Genomic DNA, 17,841 nt, shown 5'->3' with positions numbered 1-17,841 from the left:
AAATCCTTGTAAGATGTGTAGCTTCTTTTGATGTTGCTGTGGAAGCCACATAGGTGGTTCTTCTTTCTTTGTTCCCCGCCCCCGCCCCATCTCTGTTGATGGTAAATGAGACAGAGATTGGAACAGAAAAACAGAATTGAAACTAGTTCCCCTTGGAAACAAACTTCTAAACTCATTCAAGGAATTGCCGTAGTTCTCAAGTTGCTTACAAAAAAGAGATGATAACTTTATTACTTTATTGCAGCTTCTGCAATATTAGTATACCTTTTAGAATGGAATTTGCCCAATATCTTAGAGGAGTGGACTGATAATCTGAGTAACAGGCAATCACCTACTTACATATGCACATGTATAAAATAGTGTTGCAAATATCCTGTAGTTAAAATCTAGCTGTATGTGTATGAACAGATTTGCACATCTGTACCTAATAGATGCTACAATCTTTTTTGTACCTAGTAAACAACTTCAGAGTCTTCTTTCTGAGTTACCTCCTTGAAAGACGTGGAAACATAAGCCTTATGCTGCATGCTTCAGAGCCAACAAACCAGTTCAGTTATGGTTGGGGCAAGTCTGTTTTACAAAATAACCAAATGCAAATGTATTTGAATCTTTTAATAAGCACAGACGCCAAAGATGAATAAAATGTGACTCGTGTGCTTATTGATATTGTAATGGTATCCTGTTCTAAATTAAATCCCAGGCTAATCTGTGCTTTGTGGATATAGACAACCATTTCATCGAGCTGCCAGAAGACTTACCCCAGTTCCCAAATAAACTTGAGTTCATTCAGGAAATTTCAGAGATACTAATGGCTTTTGGAATTCCACCTGAGGGAAACCTTCACTGCAGTGAAAGTGCCTCCAAGATGAAGAGCCTCAGAGCGTGTGACCTGGTTTCTGATAAAAGAAATGGGAACATAGCAGGATCACCTTTGAATTCCTATGAGCTGCTAAAGGAAAATGAGACTATTGCAAGACTCCAAGCACTTGTTAAAAGGACTGGTGTGAGTCTAGAGAAGGTAAGCTATGAAATGATCTGCACTCTCTCTTGATTGCAGTAGCAGGTGGTCTGAAGTCATGGTCTAAACACTGTTTGTCTATCTTCACTAGAAAGAAATTTATGTTAATATGTTCACAAACCTTGTAAACATCTGTAGAGACAAGGACAAGCTTGGGGGAGTGAGATTTAACCTCACAATATCTAGGGAAACCCTTGGCTATCCCCCAAGTCTTTCTTTGCCCAGGTAATGTGTTTAAAAATACACGTTGCCTTGTTTATTCTTGGTTTTCAGATTTAATCTAAATTTATACTACTTTTTTATGATTTACGTGGCTAAAACTGACATCCAGGTAATCCTTAAGTAGGAATCCAATCCTGGCTTCTATAGGTATCTTTCTTTCTCATCGTGTGTAGACTATGTATAATTTTGCTTGTATATAATATGCTTGCCATAGCAATATTGTGATGCTTTTTTCTGGTTGACGTTTTAAAGTGCATTAGTGTCTGATTCCCAGCAAGTGAATGTGCACAGCCTGTGGGAACCCTGGTTGGATTTTTTTGGGTGATCAGAATTGGGAAAAAAAGTTGTTCCTCTTTTTGCAGAAAATGTATTACCTGAAAGAGTACTGTGGGTTTTTTGAACCTTTGTGGAATGGAATGAAGATTTTCTGAGCAAAGGTTTTATTTCTTGCATGTTTAAATTATCTTGAACAGTTCTTCATTGCTGAGTCTGATTCCTACCTGTGTGACTGTAACTTGGGCAACTGGTGGGGCCAAAGAGAAATTGTGTGACCTACAGTAGGGTGGGGAGGGAGCTGCAGTGGGTTACAAGAAATGTTTGGTTACTAGACAGGATTAGATCCTCAAATCTGCTGTGTTCCTCGTCTCAGGTTTGTTTAGGGCTGTTTTTTTTTTTTTTTTGCATTATTTTCTTCTTGTTCAGGGGAAAATTGGTAAGAAGCTTTTGTTCTTTTGCTGAATGGATTGGGAAGTGATGGGAGAAGCACAGGTATTTTTAAAATTTCTTTAAGTTTTTGAACTTTTAGGCTTTATCTACTCTGTGCTCTCTTCCATAGTAGTTGAAGTACCACTTTATTGGCCTTTTTTGTGATGATAGGAGTGTATAGGTCATAAATGTCAAAATTTTCTCAAATACTTTAATAATTTTAAAAACCTGCTTAATACCAAATACGCAATTAATGGAGAATGTGTAGATTCTAAGTGCTACTTGTGGGATGCAGTTAGAAATGGCTGAATAGGAGAGCTCTCTCTAGCAGAGAGCATGGCTGTAGGATGCTATTTATATCTGGCCTTGGATTGCTGTAACCAAGGTGCCTTAAGATGCATGGGACAGCTGCAGCAACTGCATTATTGTGCAGATGTTGTAAGCTCTAGATATTATGTCTAATTATGTGTGGCAATGCCTCTTATAATAATTAACAAAGGCAGGGGTAACAAATGTGTATTCAAAATAGTGCATGAATGCTTGTAGCTTTGATTTTTTTTTTTTGTATTTCATTAAAGATTACTCTGGGGCATGTAGCGATGAATTGGGCATTACACTGCTAAGGACTTAAGTTAAAGGAAATTGGCTACTGGATGTGCGCACCTCTTTACTGTGTGTTTGTGTCTTCATTTGAAAACTGGTATGATTTGAACTGTAACAGTACTAAACCTGGACTTGTATTACACCAGGCAGAAATATGTATTTGCCTAATATGCAGGGGTAGTAAAAACCCTTAAAAAGCTTATGCAGGTGATTAAAGGGTAAAAGAAAGTAAATTAAGTGTATGATATGTGGGCACGTATATGGTTGTTATTTATCCTTTTTTAATCTAATGCATATCCAATGCAACTAGTACTAAAGTAGATTATGGTTTGTTATTGAAATCTTATAGACAAAGGTTTCTTTCTAGGTTTTTTGATGTTGCTGTTTTATTACAGTGTTTGAAACTAACTAATTTTTTTTTTTAGTTGGAATGTTTACTTGAGGAGTAGCAGCTGAATGACAGGTTAAGATCTTGTATACCTAGAATACTTGACAAAGCAACAGTACAATTTTTTTTGTGTGTTCCCTTACTTTCTCAGTTGGAGGTGCGAGAGGAGACCAGTAGCAAAAAGGATCTTAAAATTCAGTGTGATGAAGAAGAATTCAAGATTTACCAGCTGAACATTCAAATCCGTGAAGTTTTTGCCAACCGGTTTACACAAATGTTTGCAGATTATGAAGTATTTGTCATTCAACCCAGTCAGGACAAGGAATCTTGGTTTACAAACAGGGAACAGATGCAAAACTTTGATAAAGTAAGTTGTAATAAGAAGATATGTCAATATGAAAAGTAAAACAGTATTCAAACCTAAAACTTTCTTTATTGGGCCATAAAATGGAAAATAGTACAGTCAAAACTGTAATTTCTTCCTTAAATTTCAATGTCCCCCAAAAAAGTCACATCTTGTATATTATGTGGAAAAAATAGATACATATACACACTTAGAGAGATAAAGATACTCTTTTAAGGATACTGTAGAAAAATACAGCTTGCTGTAGGAAAAATAGCTCAGGAAACCTCACTTTATGGCTAACTTCTACATTAAGGTTAAATATTACTAGTGAAAATTACTGATTTTATTTTATTTTTCTTAATCAGAGGAATTGCTGAATATGTTAATGGATAAAGCTGTGATCCCACACAACGCCTATGTATGTGTGTACCAAATGTATCTCTAGCTCTTTTCTAGGGAAACACAAGACCCAGTTCTTCAAATTTTACTACTGTCTTCTATACTGGAGATCAGATATTTGTCAGCAGGATAGTTCACATGGGTGAAGATTATGTTGCAGCACTGCCTGCTAGAACACTACTCTGATTCAAATCATATGAAAAGATTCTGATCAACTTCCTAAGCTTTGAGCCCAGCTAGAAGTACGTAATACCCACACCTGCTGTACTGTTGTGGTTTGCTGGGATTCTGTTAAAATATTTAGAAAATTAAAGAAATGCTAAAATCACAGTTTAGTAATTATTGTGCTATATAGTAGGTGATTGTCATAAAACTGAAGATTTCATATAGACTGCCTGTTTCAGAGATAGAATTGGTGTATGTAAAAAAAAAAAAAAAAACCACCCAAAAAAAACCCCCAACCCAAAAAAAACAAACCCAAAAACCCCAAACCAACAAAACCTCCCCAAAACAAAAAACCACACACCCCCCAAACCCCCCAAACAAACTCCAAAAACCCCAAAACCACAACAAAAAAACAACCAACCAAACAAAAAACCAAAAAAAAAAACCCACCACAAAAAAACCCAAGCAAACAAAAAACACCCAACATGAAACAATGCCTCTCAACTTTAAGTGGCACCAAAGCACTCTAATAGATCCTTGATTAGAAAGTTGGTGCTTTTGGTAGATTTATTCCTCTCTGTAAACTCCCAAACACTCTTATCTGTTCTTGTCTGTTAGGCATCTTTCTTGTCGGACCAGCCTGAACCTTACTTGCCTTTCCTCTCGAGATTCCTGGAGACTCAAATGTTTGCATCTTTTATTGACAATAAGATTATGTGCCACGATGAAGATGATAAAGACCCTGTTTTGAGAGTGTTTGATTCTAGAGTGGATAAAATTAGGCTGCTAAATGTTAGGACGCCAACTCTGCGCACATCTATGTATCAAAAGTGCACAACCATTGATGAAGCTGGTAAGAGTAATAAGCCACTTTCTTGACACTTAAGAAAATACAACTAGTCAATGCTGTTTGTAGACATTAGGTTAAAGTTAAGTAACAATTCATGCTTTGAAAACTCAGGAAAAAAAAAAAGACAAAAAAAAGACAAAAAAAAGCTGAGGTGTAAAGCTTAAGTGGGGAACTACATGTTACATAAGAAGCTGAGATGTAAGATGAAATTCATGTAAAGATTAATTTAACTCAACTGTTTTCCTCCATGCTTTGTTTGAAAAATGTTTGCGCTTATGAAGATAAACATTTTTCTTCTTTTGATATTGGTTCTTTGATACTTAATAAACTCTTGTACTAGTGTATATGTTGGGTTCATTAAGAAATTTCCACCTCTTAAATTTGAGATCCACTTTTAGTTGAGGATGTGTGATTACAGATACATGTCTGATCAAGACACCTTTTAAAAAATTAACTTTCTTACTATTTCAGAGAAATCTATTGAATTAAGGCTAGCAAAAATAGATCACACTGCAGTTCACCCACACTTGCTGGACATGAAAATTGGACAAGGGAAATACGAGCTTGGATTTTTCCCCAAGCTTCAGTCTGATGTTTTATCCACTGGACCAGCAAGTAACAAGTGAGTAAGCGGGGACAACAGGTGCTGGATCTTGGCAAGATCTATGGAATGGTACTAAAGCAGAGATACTAGAAAGCTTATTCAGTATCTTTTTTTTTTTTTTTTTAAAGTGAGAACAAATCAGATGATGTGGGTGGGTTGTATGTGGTGGGATTTTTTGTCTCTTGTGGTTTTTTCTTTTTTTGTTTTCTTTCTCCTTTTTTTTTTTTTTTTTGTTAAGTTCCAAAAGCAAATTGACTTAAGGAAGCCCTATTATGTTTGAGGTTATAGTTGATGCACTTTGAGTTATGCATAATTACTGTTGATATAAAAGCAGATCTCCTTATTGGCTCTCAGTTAAGAGCTAGCAAATATTTTAGGATATCTTCTTATAAAAACTTTGAAGGAAGAGGAAAAAGGTGTAAATTGTGGCTGGATATTATAAAAGAATGGAAAAATACAAAACAAGTGTATGTGATCTAATTTTCTGAAATCCTTTGGTTGCCCAATGTTGGATTCTTCACAGGGATTCTTTGTGTGCATTTGCAGCTGCACTTTGTCTGATGTAATTGATGTCCATGTATTCAATATACAATAAGATAGAAACTTTTTATTCTGTCATTGCTGCTCTCCTTTACCTAACTCTTGACATTTGCTTAACAATATTCTTCTGTCTGTAGGTGGACGAAGAGAAATGCTCCTGCACAGTGGAGGCGGAAGGACAGGCAGAAGCAACACACAGAGCACTTGCGTCTTGACAACGATCAGAGAGAGGTGAAAACTGTTCAGCTTTAGAGATCAGATTTATTTTTTTTTTTCCCCTAATTGCCTGAATAATGCTCTGTAACTTTTATGAAATGTCTAGACAGTTACTTGCAGCCCATCTCTGCTGTCCCTTATTTGTATTTCATACCAATGAAATTCCTGGTCCTTAGCAGGCCGAAAATACTTAGTTTGCTTATTCTAAAAGTTATACCATTTTTAACCATTCTCAGGACAAAATTATTTCATTCCACGTATAGGAGAGTTCCCTGAAAATGTCATCACACACTTTAAAAAAAAACCAAACCCAGAAGGATTGTGGGGGAAGGGAGGAATTAATCTTAGCAGTTTTTAGCCATCTATTTCCTGTCTCTAATTCTATATATGTCCTATGCTTCTTTTGTGTATTTGATGGAGGAAAGATAACCACCTCCAGAGAGTGATTAATTTAGTCCTAAAATCAGAAGCATTGCCTTTTGGAGTTGCCTGTTTTTCTTCTGTAGACCATAAAAGAAGTCTTAAGGTGGCAAACTGACACACAACCTCATGCTAAGGTGGGAATGTGAACCCCACCCAGACTGTCAGGTTTGTGTCTGCCTGTTTTTACACAGCACAGTCTGAGGCTGATGTACCCACCTTCTGAATGGATAATTTCTTTCACTGGTGCTTCTACAGCTGACAGTCGTTCTTTGTGGTGAAGGAATTTTGAAAGATCTGGGTGATGTGAACTAATTACAGCAGAGTTTCTGATTCATAGGATACAGGCTGCAAACTGTTAGACCGGGTGTTGATTTGTGGGTAATTCCAAGAATAATCTGGTTTAAAATAACAGAATTCATTTTTTTGTTTAGTAACCTCAGAGCTTTACTTTTGTTTAAATGTATGTTCTTCATTGAAGACAATATTCTCTTGCCTTGTTAAATACCTTCAGAAAAGCTTCATTTGGAATTTTAAAGTAGTCTTGTGTCTGTTAGGATAGTTTTGTCAAAATCAAATATCTTTGTCCAGTTCATTCTTTTATGGTAGTGATGAGTTTAATACCTTTCCAGTGTACTCATTTCCAGAATTTTCTCATTGGTTTGTTAAAATTTTATTGAAGTATAGTGTCATCTATGTCATCCATAACCATGTAACAGAAGAATGTCTGCGTAATAAAAAAGCTATGAGTAATTTCTGGCTTTAACATGTTCCATATGCTCAGATAACTCTAAGTGCTTTTTACTTAGAAGTAACAGCAGTGAAGAATAGTTGATTTGTAACCTCATTATTGCTTTTAACAATTACAATGTTTAGCACATGTAAACTTCTGAGATTTTAATTAGGTAATTACAAATGCAAAAATCCACCTCTAGTCTCTGGGGTTTTTTTGTTTGATTTGTTTTTTAAGTGACTCTTCACATTTTGATTATCCTAAAGGAGTTCTTGTCACACAAGGCAAATAATTTCTGAGGAATAAAAATTACAAATACATGTAGAGGTGAAGGTATGAACTGCCAGGTTAATCTGTGCTGGTGTTTCAGGGTTTTATGCTGTACCTTGGTGATTACATAGTGCTGATTGAATGTTGAACCCCTCTCCCAGGTGAACCAGAGACTTTCCTATTAAGTCTGAAAGAATGGGGAGAGAGCCCTTCTGAGATGAACTCTGGGGATGAGGCTGAGCAGGAGGCAGTGGTTTCAAACTGCAGTGTTGTGAGTTTTAGACAAATTGAAGCTTTGGGGCAGCCAGCAAAAATCCATGGAATTGAGACTTAGTGGCTTTTAACTTGCAAGTATTTGTGCCAGTGGAGGGCAGAGTTCACACCAATTCAGTGATTGAACACCATCTTTTCTTTTTTCCTTTCAGCTTCATTACTTATGAATTTATTTTTATGTTGAATGCTTGGGAGTTCTGCACTGTGTGATGCATTCACTCTTTTCCTTTTGTTTTGCATGCTTGCTTTTATTACTTCATATGTGCTTACCACTTTTGCTTTACATGGTCTGCTTGGCTTTTTGCTACCAACTTGTCCTGCCAGCACCTGGACTTTTCCATGTCAGAGCTTCAGTTGCAGTTATGTTTAGACTGGGACCAGCATGATTGGCCCTTCATGCCCTCTATAAAATCTGTGTCAGAGCGTTATCTGGTATGTCCAATGCACAATATGACTGTAATCATAGTTCTGGATAAAGATGCATAATTAAGTGTATATATCATAGCTCTTCAGTGCAAGGCTGATGGAGAAGGTGTGGTTTTCCCTCTTTGCAAAGATCATATCATGTTTGATAAATCTGTCTATTCACTGAATTTTCAGTTGGTCATTATTTCAGTGTAAGCTAGAGAAGTTACCTATTAGTCTGAAATATGTACTAATCTTGAGTATTCAGTCAGTGCCTGTGCAGGACTTTCTCTTTATCACTTATTCACAGTTAGCTGTGCCCCAGGCAGTCTGTGATCACCTGTCTTTCAAAACATTTGTCAAATTATTCTTGTCTCTGAGGTGAAAACAATGGCAACTCCTTGATGGCAGTAACAGGAGCAGAAAAGCTCTTTCAAGTACAATGAGTTCAGGAAATTTTTTTGCTCAGAAATACAGATGGCTCACAGCTGAGAGCTGTTAGTAGCATTTTGCAGCTGCTTCCTGAAAGACTGTGAGGGTGGGTAAGAAACAGAAGATCTGCAGGAATGCAGGGCGTAGCACAGGTCTCAGATGTTGTCAAGATCCAGGCAAAGTTTTCTTGCAGTCCCCATGTAGACCAGCCTGCCCTTTGAATAGTCTTGGTCTGGGTAACTATTACAAACTTTCATTTTATATGAAAAAATAACAAGACAATTCTCAGTGGTGGAGGGAGCAATTTAATCTCTATGCATCTAAATATCCTTGGCAGTTCGTATTGTGGTTTTGTTATTCAGCAATGTGTGTTCTAATACTAGATAGACAATGTAAATGGGGATTTTACCTCCAATGGAATAGTACCTTAAGTGTCTCAGCCCAGTATAATGCTGGATGCTTTCCTCCTCATTGCACAGGGGTGGGTTTTAAAGATAATTTTATCCTTTTCTCTTGGCAGAGTAGTCTCACTTGCACTTTTATCTGTATTTCTCAATTTTCTACCCCAATACAGAAGTATATCCAAGAAGCCAGGAATCTGGGCAGCACTATTCGGCAGCCCAAACTGTCTAACCTCTCGCCATCAGTAATTGCGCAAACAAACTGGAAGTTTGTAGAAGGCTTGTTGAAGGAATGCCGAAATAAGGTAATACAGAGAATATTTCTGTTTTCTTGCATCTCATATCCATCCTTTATGGACCATTTCTTGGCTAATATGTTTGAACACTCCCCTCTTCCACTGTCTGCTTCTGATTTATCCATATAAAGATTTTTGCACAGTAGTGAGAAATTTGTGAAGAGATAATGTATTTCGAAATTCTGCAAGGAGTGGAAACTTTATCAAGCAGATATATGATAGAGAATGTAAAACTGAAAGATTGAATATTCTGATGGGTCTTTATCATCCTACTCCCTGTTTCTGTTACAGCTTATTTCAGTTATCTCTATTGAGACTATACTATTTCAACAAGATTGAACGTTCCAAAAGAGGAGGTTGTGAAAATGAAGGTGCTTTTCTTATAAATAAAAGAAGTGGATTAACAAACTTGTGAAACATTAGTTTTCAAGCACTTAATGAAGAAATTTGGCATTAGTTTGCAGATATGCATCACCAGTATATATTTGACAATACATTCATCTGAATTAAATGTTAATGTTTATACTAACACAGTAAAGAGAATAATTATCAAATGGACACGTTCTTGCCTTAAGTCAGTGGTGGTAATAAAGCAATTGTATACAACTTTTTGTAAAACCATGTTTAATACATGCATCTACTTCTGATTTCACTTTAGTTTTCTGTATGTGTGAAACTGTCCAAATTACCCCCTTCACTTAATGGAGGCATATGACAGTGAAAATCCTTGAAGATAGACTTGACTCTTTCTCTGTGGGAATGCAACTCTGGGGAATGTAGTGAGCCTGCCGTTAGCAGAGAGAGAAATTACAAGGGGAGGTGAGGAGGAGAAGAGGCTAGAGGCTAACTTAGAGTTCTTTGTCTTGACTAAGACTCTGCATAGGTGCTTAAGGGAGTGTTACTCATTTGAGAGCTACTCTAGAATAGCAACAAAGATGAAAAAACGTGTAAGAAATGAGAAGAAGTGATTCTCTAGTAATTTTTCCCTCCACATAGCTATATGATGAATATACTGTGACTGGGAGACTGTCCTTGAATAGTTAGTTCAGAGCTTTGTTACCAGTATGACATTGTGCACAGTTCAGGAGAACGTGGCTCCTTGGGGAAACTAAAGAGATGCACCCCAGAATGGGTTTGGTTTAAACACAAATACCCTCCTGACAGGACAGGGTCTCACAAGAATGACCCTGCTACTTGGAAGCACTTGTGCACATTCACCTCCTCTAGGAGGAGGTGGACCTAGCATACTGCTCCCACTCCAGCACTTGCCAGGCTTCAAAAACACCCAAGACCTGTGTTGCAGGGTCTTGCTGCTCGGCCTCCAGCTTGTCGATATGTGGCCTGCTGGGCCCTTTGGGCTTACTCTGTGAAGGCTTATGTGCCATTAAAGTGATCAATCCTGGTGCTGCCATGGCTTGAAAAACAGGGATAAAAGAAATGCAGTCCTGCAGTAGCTTCAGAAATACTGCGTACTCCCAGTTATTCTGCCAAATCTTTGCTATCGTGTGCTTCCTTGTTGGTTATTTAAAAAGTGTAAGTGATCTTGGAAGTTCCTGTGGAAACAATTAACTCTCTTTTGCCTTTTTGAGACCAAGAGGATGTTGGTTGAAAAAATGGGTCGAGAAGCTGTGGAGCTAGGTCATGGTGAAGTGAATATCACAGGTGTAGAAGAGAATACCCTGATAGCCAGTCTGTGTGACCTCTTAGAAAGGATATGGAGCCATGGTCTGCAAGTCAAACAGGTGAGGAACAAATATTCCTGTATGTTGCAGAGTGCGCTTTCCTAAAGTCATGTTATGCTCTTCCTCCCTCTGCTTTCAGAGGAGACCTTTTGTGTGTATATAGACTTGTTAAAATACTTGTGTGTGTCCCCTAGACTTTATGTCAGTTACTGCCCCCTTGTCTGTCTCCACTTATTGCTCTGGGGCATGTGCAAGTGCATGTGTAGATGTGTTCCACAGATGAGTTCTTGGAAGACTTTCTTTCCATTGAACTGGGGGCTTTGGTTTGGTTTGTTGGTTTTGGTGTTTTCTTAATAGGATGGTAAATAAAACTATTTTTATGTTCTTAATACTTCTGTTACTGAAGTTGTATAGGCTATAAGGCAGCATATACTAAAGGTGCTGTCAATGGGATACAGTATGGGGAATTTGTTTTCATGAAGGATAATTCAGTTTTTAAGAGTAAACCCCTTGTTATTTTGGTTCTTCCTGAATGCTGTAGGGATAGTTAAGTGACATTTACAAGATCACTAGTTAGAGGTGTTGTTATTCATATGAAATGAATAATTGTTTGTTGTGCTCTTCTGTTTGGAGTCACTTGTGGGACTAGATGGAGTTTGGAATGCCTTTATCCTTTCTTCCTCCTTTGTACAAAGGAATAGTAAGGACTGTGAGGTTTATAACTTTTTTTTAAAAGAATGTACAGAATAAATGTACATAATCCAGGCAACTGTAACTCAGTATCTCTGTTCCCAGCACCCAAGTGCCAGTGTTTAAATCTGCTCTCCTTCAAACTATACAGCAGTTCTCTATGTGAAGATTTATCATGTGATTCTCTCCCTTCCCTCTTGTATATCACTTAGGATAGAAGCTGTACTGCTTTCGTCTTAGAAGACAGAGCATCAGTATACTCTGCTTCAACTCAGATTTGGGCCTTTCAGACCACCAGACGGCCAACCCTACATAAGGTTAATGCTTTGGATTGATTGCAGATGTTGGCAAACAGTGCTGAATGGTGGAATAAATAGAATGGTGGAATATAATAGAGGCCTGATGGAGGAAGTGCAGTGCATATCTTATTATGATCCACAGTTTAAAAAAAAAAAGCGCACCACTAATTCTCTGTGTGCTCTGGCCTTTATTAAATATGGAAAAGCTTGCTGGTTTATACATTGATTTTATTTGATTTTTCAATAATGAGCTAAGGAAGACTCTTCTTTCTCAATTGACTGTAGTAATGAGGATGGCTTTCCTTCCACCAATCCCTGCTTTTACCTCTTCCCTGCTGATGAACCCTGATAGTCCTACATTAGCTGCCTACCGAGTCTTCCATGTGCAATGTGAATCCATGCTTGCCTTTGCCCAGAGCAATGCAGGAGAGTTGTTGGATGTAGGGTCTAATGACTGAAGTAGTCTGAACTTTCAAAAGGCCCTGATTATTCCCTTGCCCGTTCTCTGTCCCAATGCTTTCCTTAGGCTGTCTTCCTTTCCCTTATAGATACAGCTTGCATCATCATTGCTATTTGGTGAAATTAAAGGAGAGTTAACATGACGGTAAAGGAAGTGGGCAGATATATACTGCATGAGTTCTTACATTCATCATGATTGTTGACATCTATTTGCTGCAGGATCCTTTGTTTGCTGCTTTATGTGATCTGTTGCAGTTCTCCTTGCCGTGGCAGCTAGTTGCTGAACACTAGGCTATGTGTGCATGTGTGTGTTTATTGAGAGAAATGCCATTTTGGATGTAACTGTTCCCTGGTTGATAGTTTTCATGCTCTCTTTTTATGTTTTTATAAGACTTGCAATTTTGGCTTTCCATGTTGGATCTGTCAGGTACACACATGAGGCATAGAGCTTCTCTGGATTTTTTTATATCTTCACCACCTAATGCATATTTTTAATAGATTTCTCTCAACACAGATGTAACAGACGCTCTAGGCTTTATCTTCTGGAGGCATGCCACTTCTGGAATAATACCTCATGGCTGTTAGTTCTTTGTGTGAACTGTAGCGAGCTACAGGATTGAAGTGTTTAGAGATTTTTAAAGATTTAAAAAAAAAAAAAATTCAGAGTTGAGCCATAATTACTGCACCTCCAGGAAGGCACTTACGTGATTTTAGATTACATGGGTAGTGCTGAATTGACAACTGTTGCTTTACAGTCATGGCTTTGTTCTGTACAAAGTTGCAAATAAAAATATGGCTTTATAATATGACTGCTTTTCTGAAATGCAGATTTAGTAAGTCTTTACTGGGATTTCCAGTTAATATAATATTTTAGAATGATGATAAGTAATACTAATTAATTTCTTCTGTAAGTAACTTCAATTAATGTGCCGGAGAGCCCCTATTCAATTACTGCTCCCTTTCAGTGGCTTTGCAAGCTTTTGATTTATCATGCAGAATATTTTAGGATGAATCCAAGAATCTTTTTAGTTTGCCAGTGAAAGATTTTCTCACATTGCTTTAAGGCATCAGAGATTTAAGAAAGCAACATAATGAGCAAGGTGCACCTTTTAACAGCATTTGACGGATTTATCTTGGCCTAAATACTACAACCCAAACTTTAACTTTTAAGTTGGTTTTAAAATATGCAGAGCTGGATTATTCTTGCTGATAAGCTTTCACTGTCCTGCTTGTGTTTTAGGTTGTCTTTTACTGTGCTTGTGATTATCCAAGTCCATTGCCTGATGAAATTGAGGGGGATCTTTTGAGGTTCTGAAAAGGGACAGCAGGCATCTGTGACCCTGAATTACCCTGAAAGTAACAGATGCACAAGGCTTGGTCTGAGTATAAGGTGGTTTACTCAACCTGGCTCTGTATCTCTTGTCACTTCACTGCTGAAGAGGCAGGGAGGGAAAGACACATAATACGGGTTATGGCCTCAGACATAGAACTCTACTCGCACATGGTGTTTTACAAGCCTTTAAATGTTTTCTTGGCGTGTTAATAAGCTATGAGAAATTAAGTTCAATTGACTTTTTCCTGTAACCGGAATCATTAGATCCCAGTAGTTTGACTCTTGCTTTTGTTTCTCAACCTCTTTACAGCTCCTGAGCACCTCCAACTTGTGTCTCATTTTTGGTTTTTACCAATGACTTTATAGGGAGAAACATATTTAAAGCAAGTTTTTGTTATGGCTGATACCTTTCAATGATGACTTAAACTTTTTTTTATATATTCAGCTGATAGTGATTTCTTTAAATTTTTTTTTTTTTTTTTTTTAGGGAAAGTCTGCTTTGTGGTCTCATCTGTTACACTACCTAGAAAACAGGCAGAGAAAAACTACATCAGGCAGCTTCAGTACCTCAGGTAGGATTGGCTTCTGCTGGAAGAAGATGATAAAAAAGTATGAGTAAGAGCTGCCTGCAGATTTGCAGCATGCAGAGATTGTTTCCTTGGAAATATTCTTCACTCAATATAACTGAGTCAAGTATTCTGTCCGCTACAGAATTAATGTGGATCTGGTGTATTGTCTCAATATATTTTTTGTGGAAAAAACTGCCAAACCCACTTGTTTGTAGTAGTCAGATACCAGAAGTAGCTGATGTTTCAAAGACAGGATTTAAAATGGATTGCTCTGATATACCATCATCCGTATGACACATAGTCACTGCATGACTGGCAAAGCATATTAAGTTATGGATGGGGGTGGAAAACAAGTAAAAACATGTAAAATTGTGCTGTACATTCTGAAGTTTTACATTCTCTCTTGAAAAACAAATGAACAGTAGGTTTATTGTTGAAAAGAAAAAGATATTTTAAAAATTACAAAAAACCCTGAAGAAACATATTTTAATTTTTGTTATATATAAATATATATTACCTTTATTTGCAGTAAAAGTAATATTGCACGTAAGATCCACTGATAAGTTGTTTCTAAGGTTGTTAATGAAATTTTTGTACGTTACTTGTGTCAGATGGAGGCATAGGGTATAACTTTGGAGAGAGCAGTGGGTTTGTGGGAAGCAGTGGGTACCTCCTCTTCTCTTCTCTTCTCTCCTCTTCTCTCTTCTCTCTTTTTTTTTTTTTTTTTTAAATAAAATTGCTGTAGGCAGAGAGCTGAGCATTACTAACATGGACAAGGTCTTCTAAGCAATCAAAACCAAAGATTTGAAAATATTAAGATCTCCTGAATGTCACTTGGTCTGTAATGTTTTTGCGTATCACACTAAAGTTGCAATCAGTTTTATGCTTTCTAACTTGGGAATGAGGGCAGGGACTGTATTTAATATACAGCTTGATTCTAGAGTGGAATTTGAAAGATAAGAGTAATAATATTTCTTTAAAAACCTCAAAACATGCTATTTTAAAAAGTCCTGGTATTACAGGAGCGTGCAAAGTGATAGATTAGTTAAGCATATGATGTGTAGTGTGCTCAGTAAAATATGTTGAACAGTGTTTTCTGGTGTCAACAGTTCCAGTCAGTTTTACTATGTAGAAAGAAAATAGGGTAGTCTTTAGAAAATAATACTTGATTAGTACATGTCTTAAGCCATTTGATGTCATACCAATTTCAGCAGAATCTAAGCTCATTAATGTGTTAATACTCAGTGTGTGCTGATCTACAAACCATCTGTGTAGCGTATTAGATTTTCATGTCATCTGAAGTGGAAATATGCCACAGTATCTTCACAAAGCAGTGAGGCATCAGTAACACAAGAGTGGAAGGTGGTGTTAATTCACCTTCTTTTTTTATATTGATTTAAAAATCTTTAGATGGACTTCTGCTAACAAGAAATTCTGTTCTTCTGAATCTAGGAATACTTCTTGATTCAGAAAGGAGAAAGTCTGATACCAGTCCAGCCATGTCACCTCTTAGAATTTCTCTCATCCAGGATATGAGGTGAGTTTAAACTGTTAAAAGCAACACAGAAAACATGAGATCTGCGTAATTTTTTTCTGTGTATAATGTGTACCATAAAGAAAAGTCTTTTTTTCATACAGCACGAGAGGGGTGTGGGGAAGGAACCTGCTGAACTGTTCTAGAGATTTTACATTGTCACAGCTACTAACTTAAAGAAATACCCTGACAGTTTTAATCTTTTTGTAAGCATTCTGTATTGGTTTATTTCCACAGAGATGTGGGTGTAGCATATGTATTTTCCCAGTCATTGCCAAGTTGGTTGTGTAGCTCTGAGCTCATTCTTGCTTCTCAGTGAAGAAAGCAGTTTAACAAACTTGTTTGATCTAAAGAATGGGTTTATCTAACATTGAGTACTGTAGTGTGAATAAAACTATAACTTCTGCTCAGTGCCTTGTTTTCAGTACATCAAAAAACAATATGCAGAAATCCTAAATTAATTTTTGAGAGGATTTTTCTTTCCCCTTCTTTCCTTATCAACATCTAATTTTTTCAGTGGGGAGGAGTGAATTGAGGCTTTTCAAGGGATGTGCTTGTCCTTTCAAAATGTATCATTTGTGTCTTGTGTGCAAAAAAGCTACTACTGAGCATGCAGACACAGTATTTAATTTTCCAAAGCACTCAGCCATAAATATTGCAGCGATAAGGTCCAGAATGATTCTTAAATCATGTGAGGCAATAGACCTGGTTTAGAATTTTGTAAATAGGGCACTGCATTGCAGATATTTCCATTTTAGGCTCCTATTCTTTTTCAGCTGGATATGCAAGGAATTTAGAGACTGCTGAATATTAAGGTGATCATTCCTCTTTTTCCAGTAGTTTGACTGATATTTTGCATTCTTGGCAAAATTCCTTCTTCAGCCTAGCTTGGTTCAAAAGAACGATCACACTTTGAAAATACTGGGCAGTGTCTTTTTTTTTTTTAATTTTTTCTTTTCAGGCATATCCAGAACATTAGTGAGATCAAAACAGATGTTGGCAAGGCCAGAGCCTGGGTTCGTCTCTCTATGGAAAAGAAGTTGCTCTCTAGGCATCTAAAACAGCTGCTTTCAGATCATGAACTCACAAAGTAAGATGGTTTATGTCGGGCAAAGCTTAAATAAATTAAACCTGTTTAGTTGTTTGACTTCAAAAACTCCGAAGTGCCTATTCTTTCCTCTGCTTAGCAGTGTGCAAAAGGAATAGAACAAACTAGCCTTCCAAGTGTATTTCTGTACCTGTGTATGAGCTATTTGGGAATTATGTTTCAATGCTGGGATTCTTCAGGTACAGAATCAGTTCTGTCAGCGTAGACTGTCTGTGACTTTGAGGTGAAATCTTCAAAAATTACTAGGGATTAAATGAAATGGGGTGTAAGTGCACATGCCACTACTTTGCTGAGTCAAGCTTGTTATCTTGGTGCACTTTCTGTAACTGTGGGATATTTTGTTTTCCTTGGATTGTTTGTGTGTTATCCCAATGCATGATGAAGTGCAGCTTAGGTCCTGGTTGCAGGTCTGTCACGATATGAAGAGTGTAGAGGCACATCCAGATGTGCTTCTGTGGTTCTTGTTAGTGTCACTCAAAGTGACTGTTCCTTAGCTTCTCATGTCTGTCTCCAAATCTGAGACATTCTTGTAACTCCTTTCAGTGCCATGTAAAATAATGTAGATAAAATCAACTTCTGGTGTGGTTTAAGAGAGCAGATGAATGGTGTACATGCAGTACCTTGAAGGTGACTAGGAAAGCTGTGATGATCGGTTCTTGCATCTCATTTTGGGGCAATAAGATCAAGATGAGATCTGGTAATCTTTTGAAATCTTCCATTTAAATCTTTCAGAGCATGAGTGTCCACATCTCTAGATCAAACTGACAGTGTCTCAGCTTTGTTTGTCCTCTCCGACAGAATGATTTTGCATTTATAGCCTGCTTAAGAACACAAGGTGAATTGGTTTTGTAATAGTCAAATATCTGCTATTATGATCCATT

General features: G+C 37.2%; 1 protein-coding gene across 2 annotated transcripts in view; it reads left to right on the top strand.

The window, feature by feature from the left end:
• Positions 1-17,841, top strand: part of DENND5A (DENN domain containing 5A) — a 70,750-nt gene that overhangs the window by 38,792 nt on the left and 14,117 nt on the right. The window contains exons 6-16 of one of the 2 annotated variants that reach the window (XM_075755137.1): positions 701-1,018; positions 3,088-3,303; positions 4,465-4,699; positions 5,168-5,318; positions 5,978-6,071; positions 9,164-9,295; positions 10,876-11,028; positions 11,871-11,975; positions 14,237-14,321; positions 15,771-15,855; positions 16,814-16,942. In XM_075755137.1, the coding sequence (XP_075611252.1) occupies positions 701-1,018; positions 3,088-3,303; positions 4,465-4,699; positions 5,168-5,318; positions 5,978-6,071; positions 9,164-9,295; positions 10,876-11,028; positions 11,871-11,975; positions 14,237-14,321; positions 15,771-15,855; positions 16,814-16,942 (1,703 nt within the window). The remainder of the gene's footprint in view (positions 1-700; positions 1,019-3,087; positions 3,304-4,464; positions 4,700-5,167; positions 5,319-5,977; positions 6,072-9,163; positions 9,296-10,875; positions 11,029-11,870; positions 11,976-14,236; positions 14,322-15,770; positions 15,856-16,813; positions 16,943-17,841) is intronic. The other variant, XM_075755136.1, reaches the window with a different exon arrangement.

Source organism: Balearica regulorum, chromosome 5 (genome assembly GCF_011004875.1).
Source record: "Balearica regulorum gibbericeps isolate bBalReg1 chromosome 5, bBalReg1.pri, whole genome shotgun sequence".
NCBI classification, from domain to species: domain Eukaryota; kingdom Metazoa; phylum Chordata; class Aves; order Gruiformes; family Gruidae; genus Balearica; species Balearica regulorum.
Note: the sequence above shows the minus strand (reverse complement) of the source record. Positions and strands in the feature narration are given on the sequence as shown.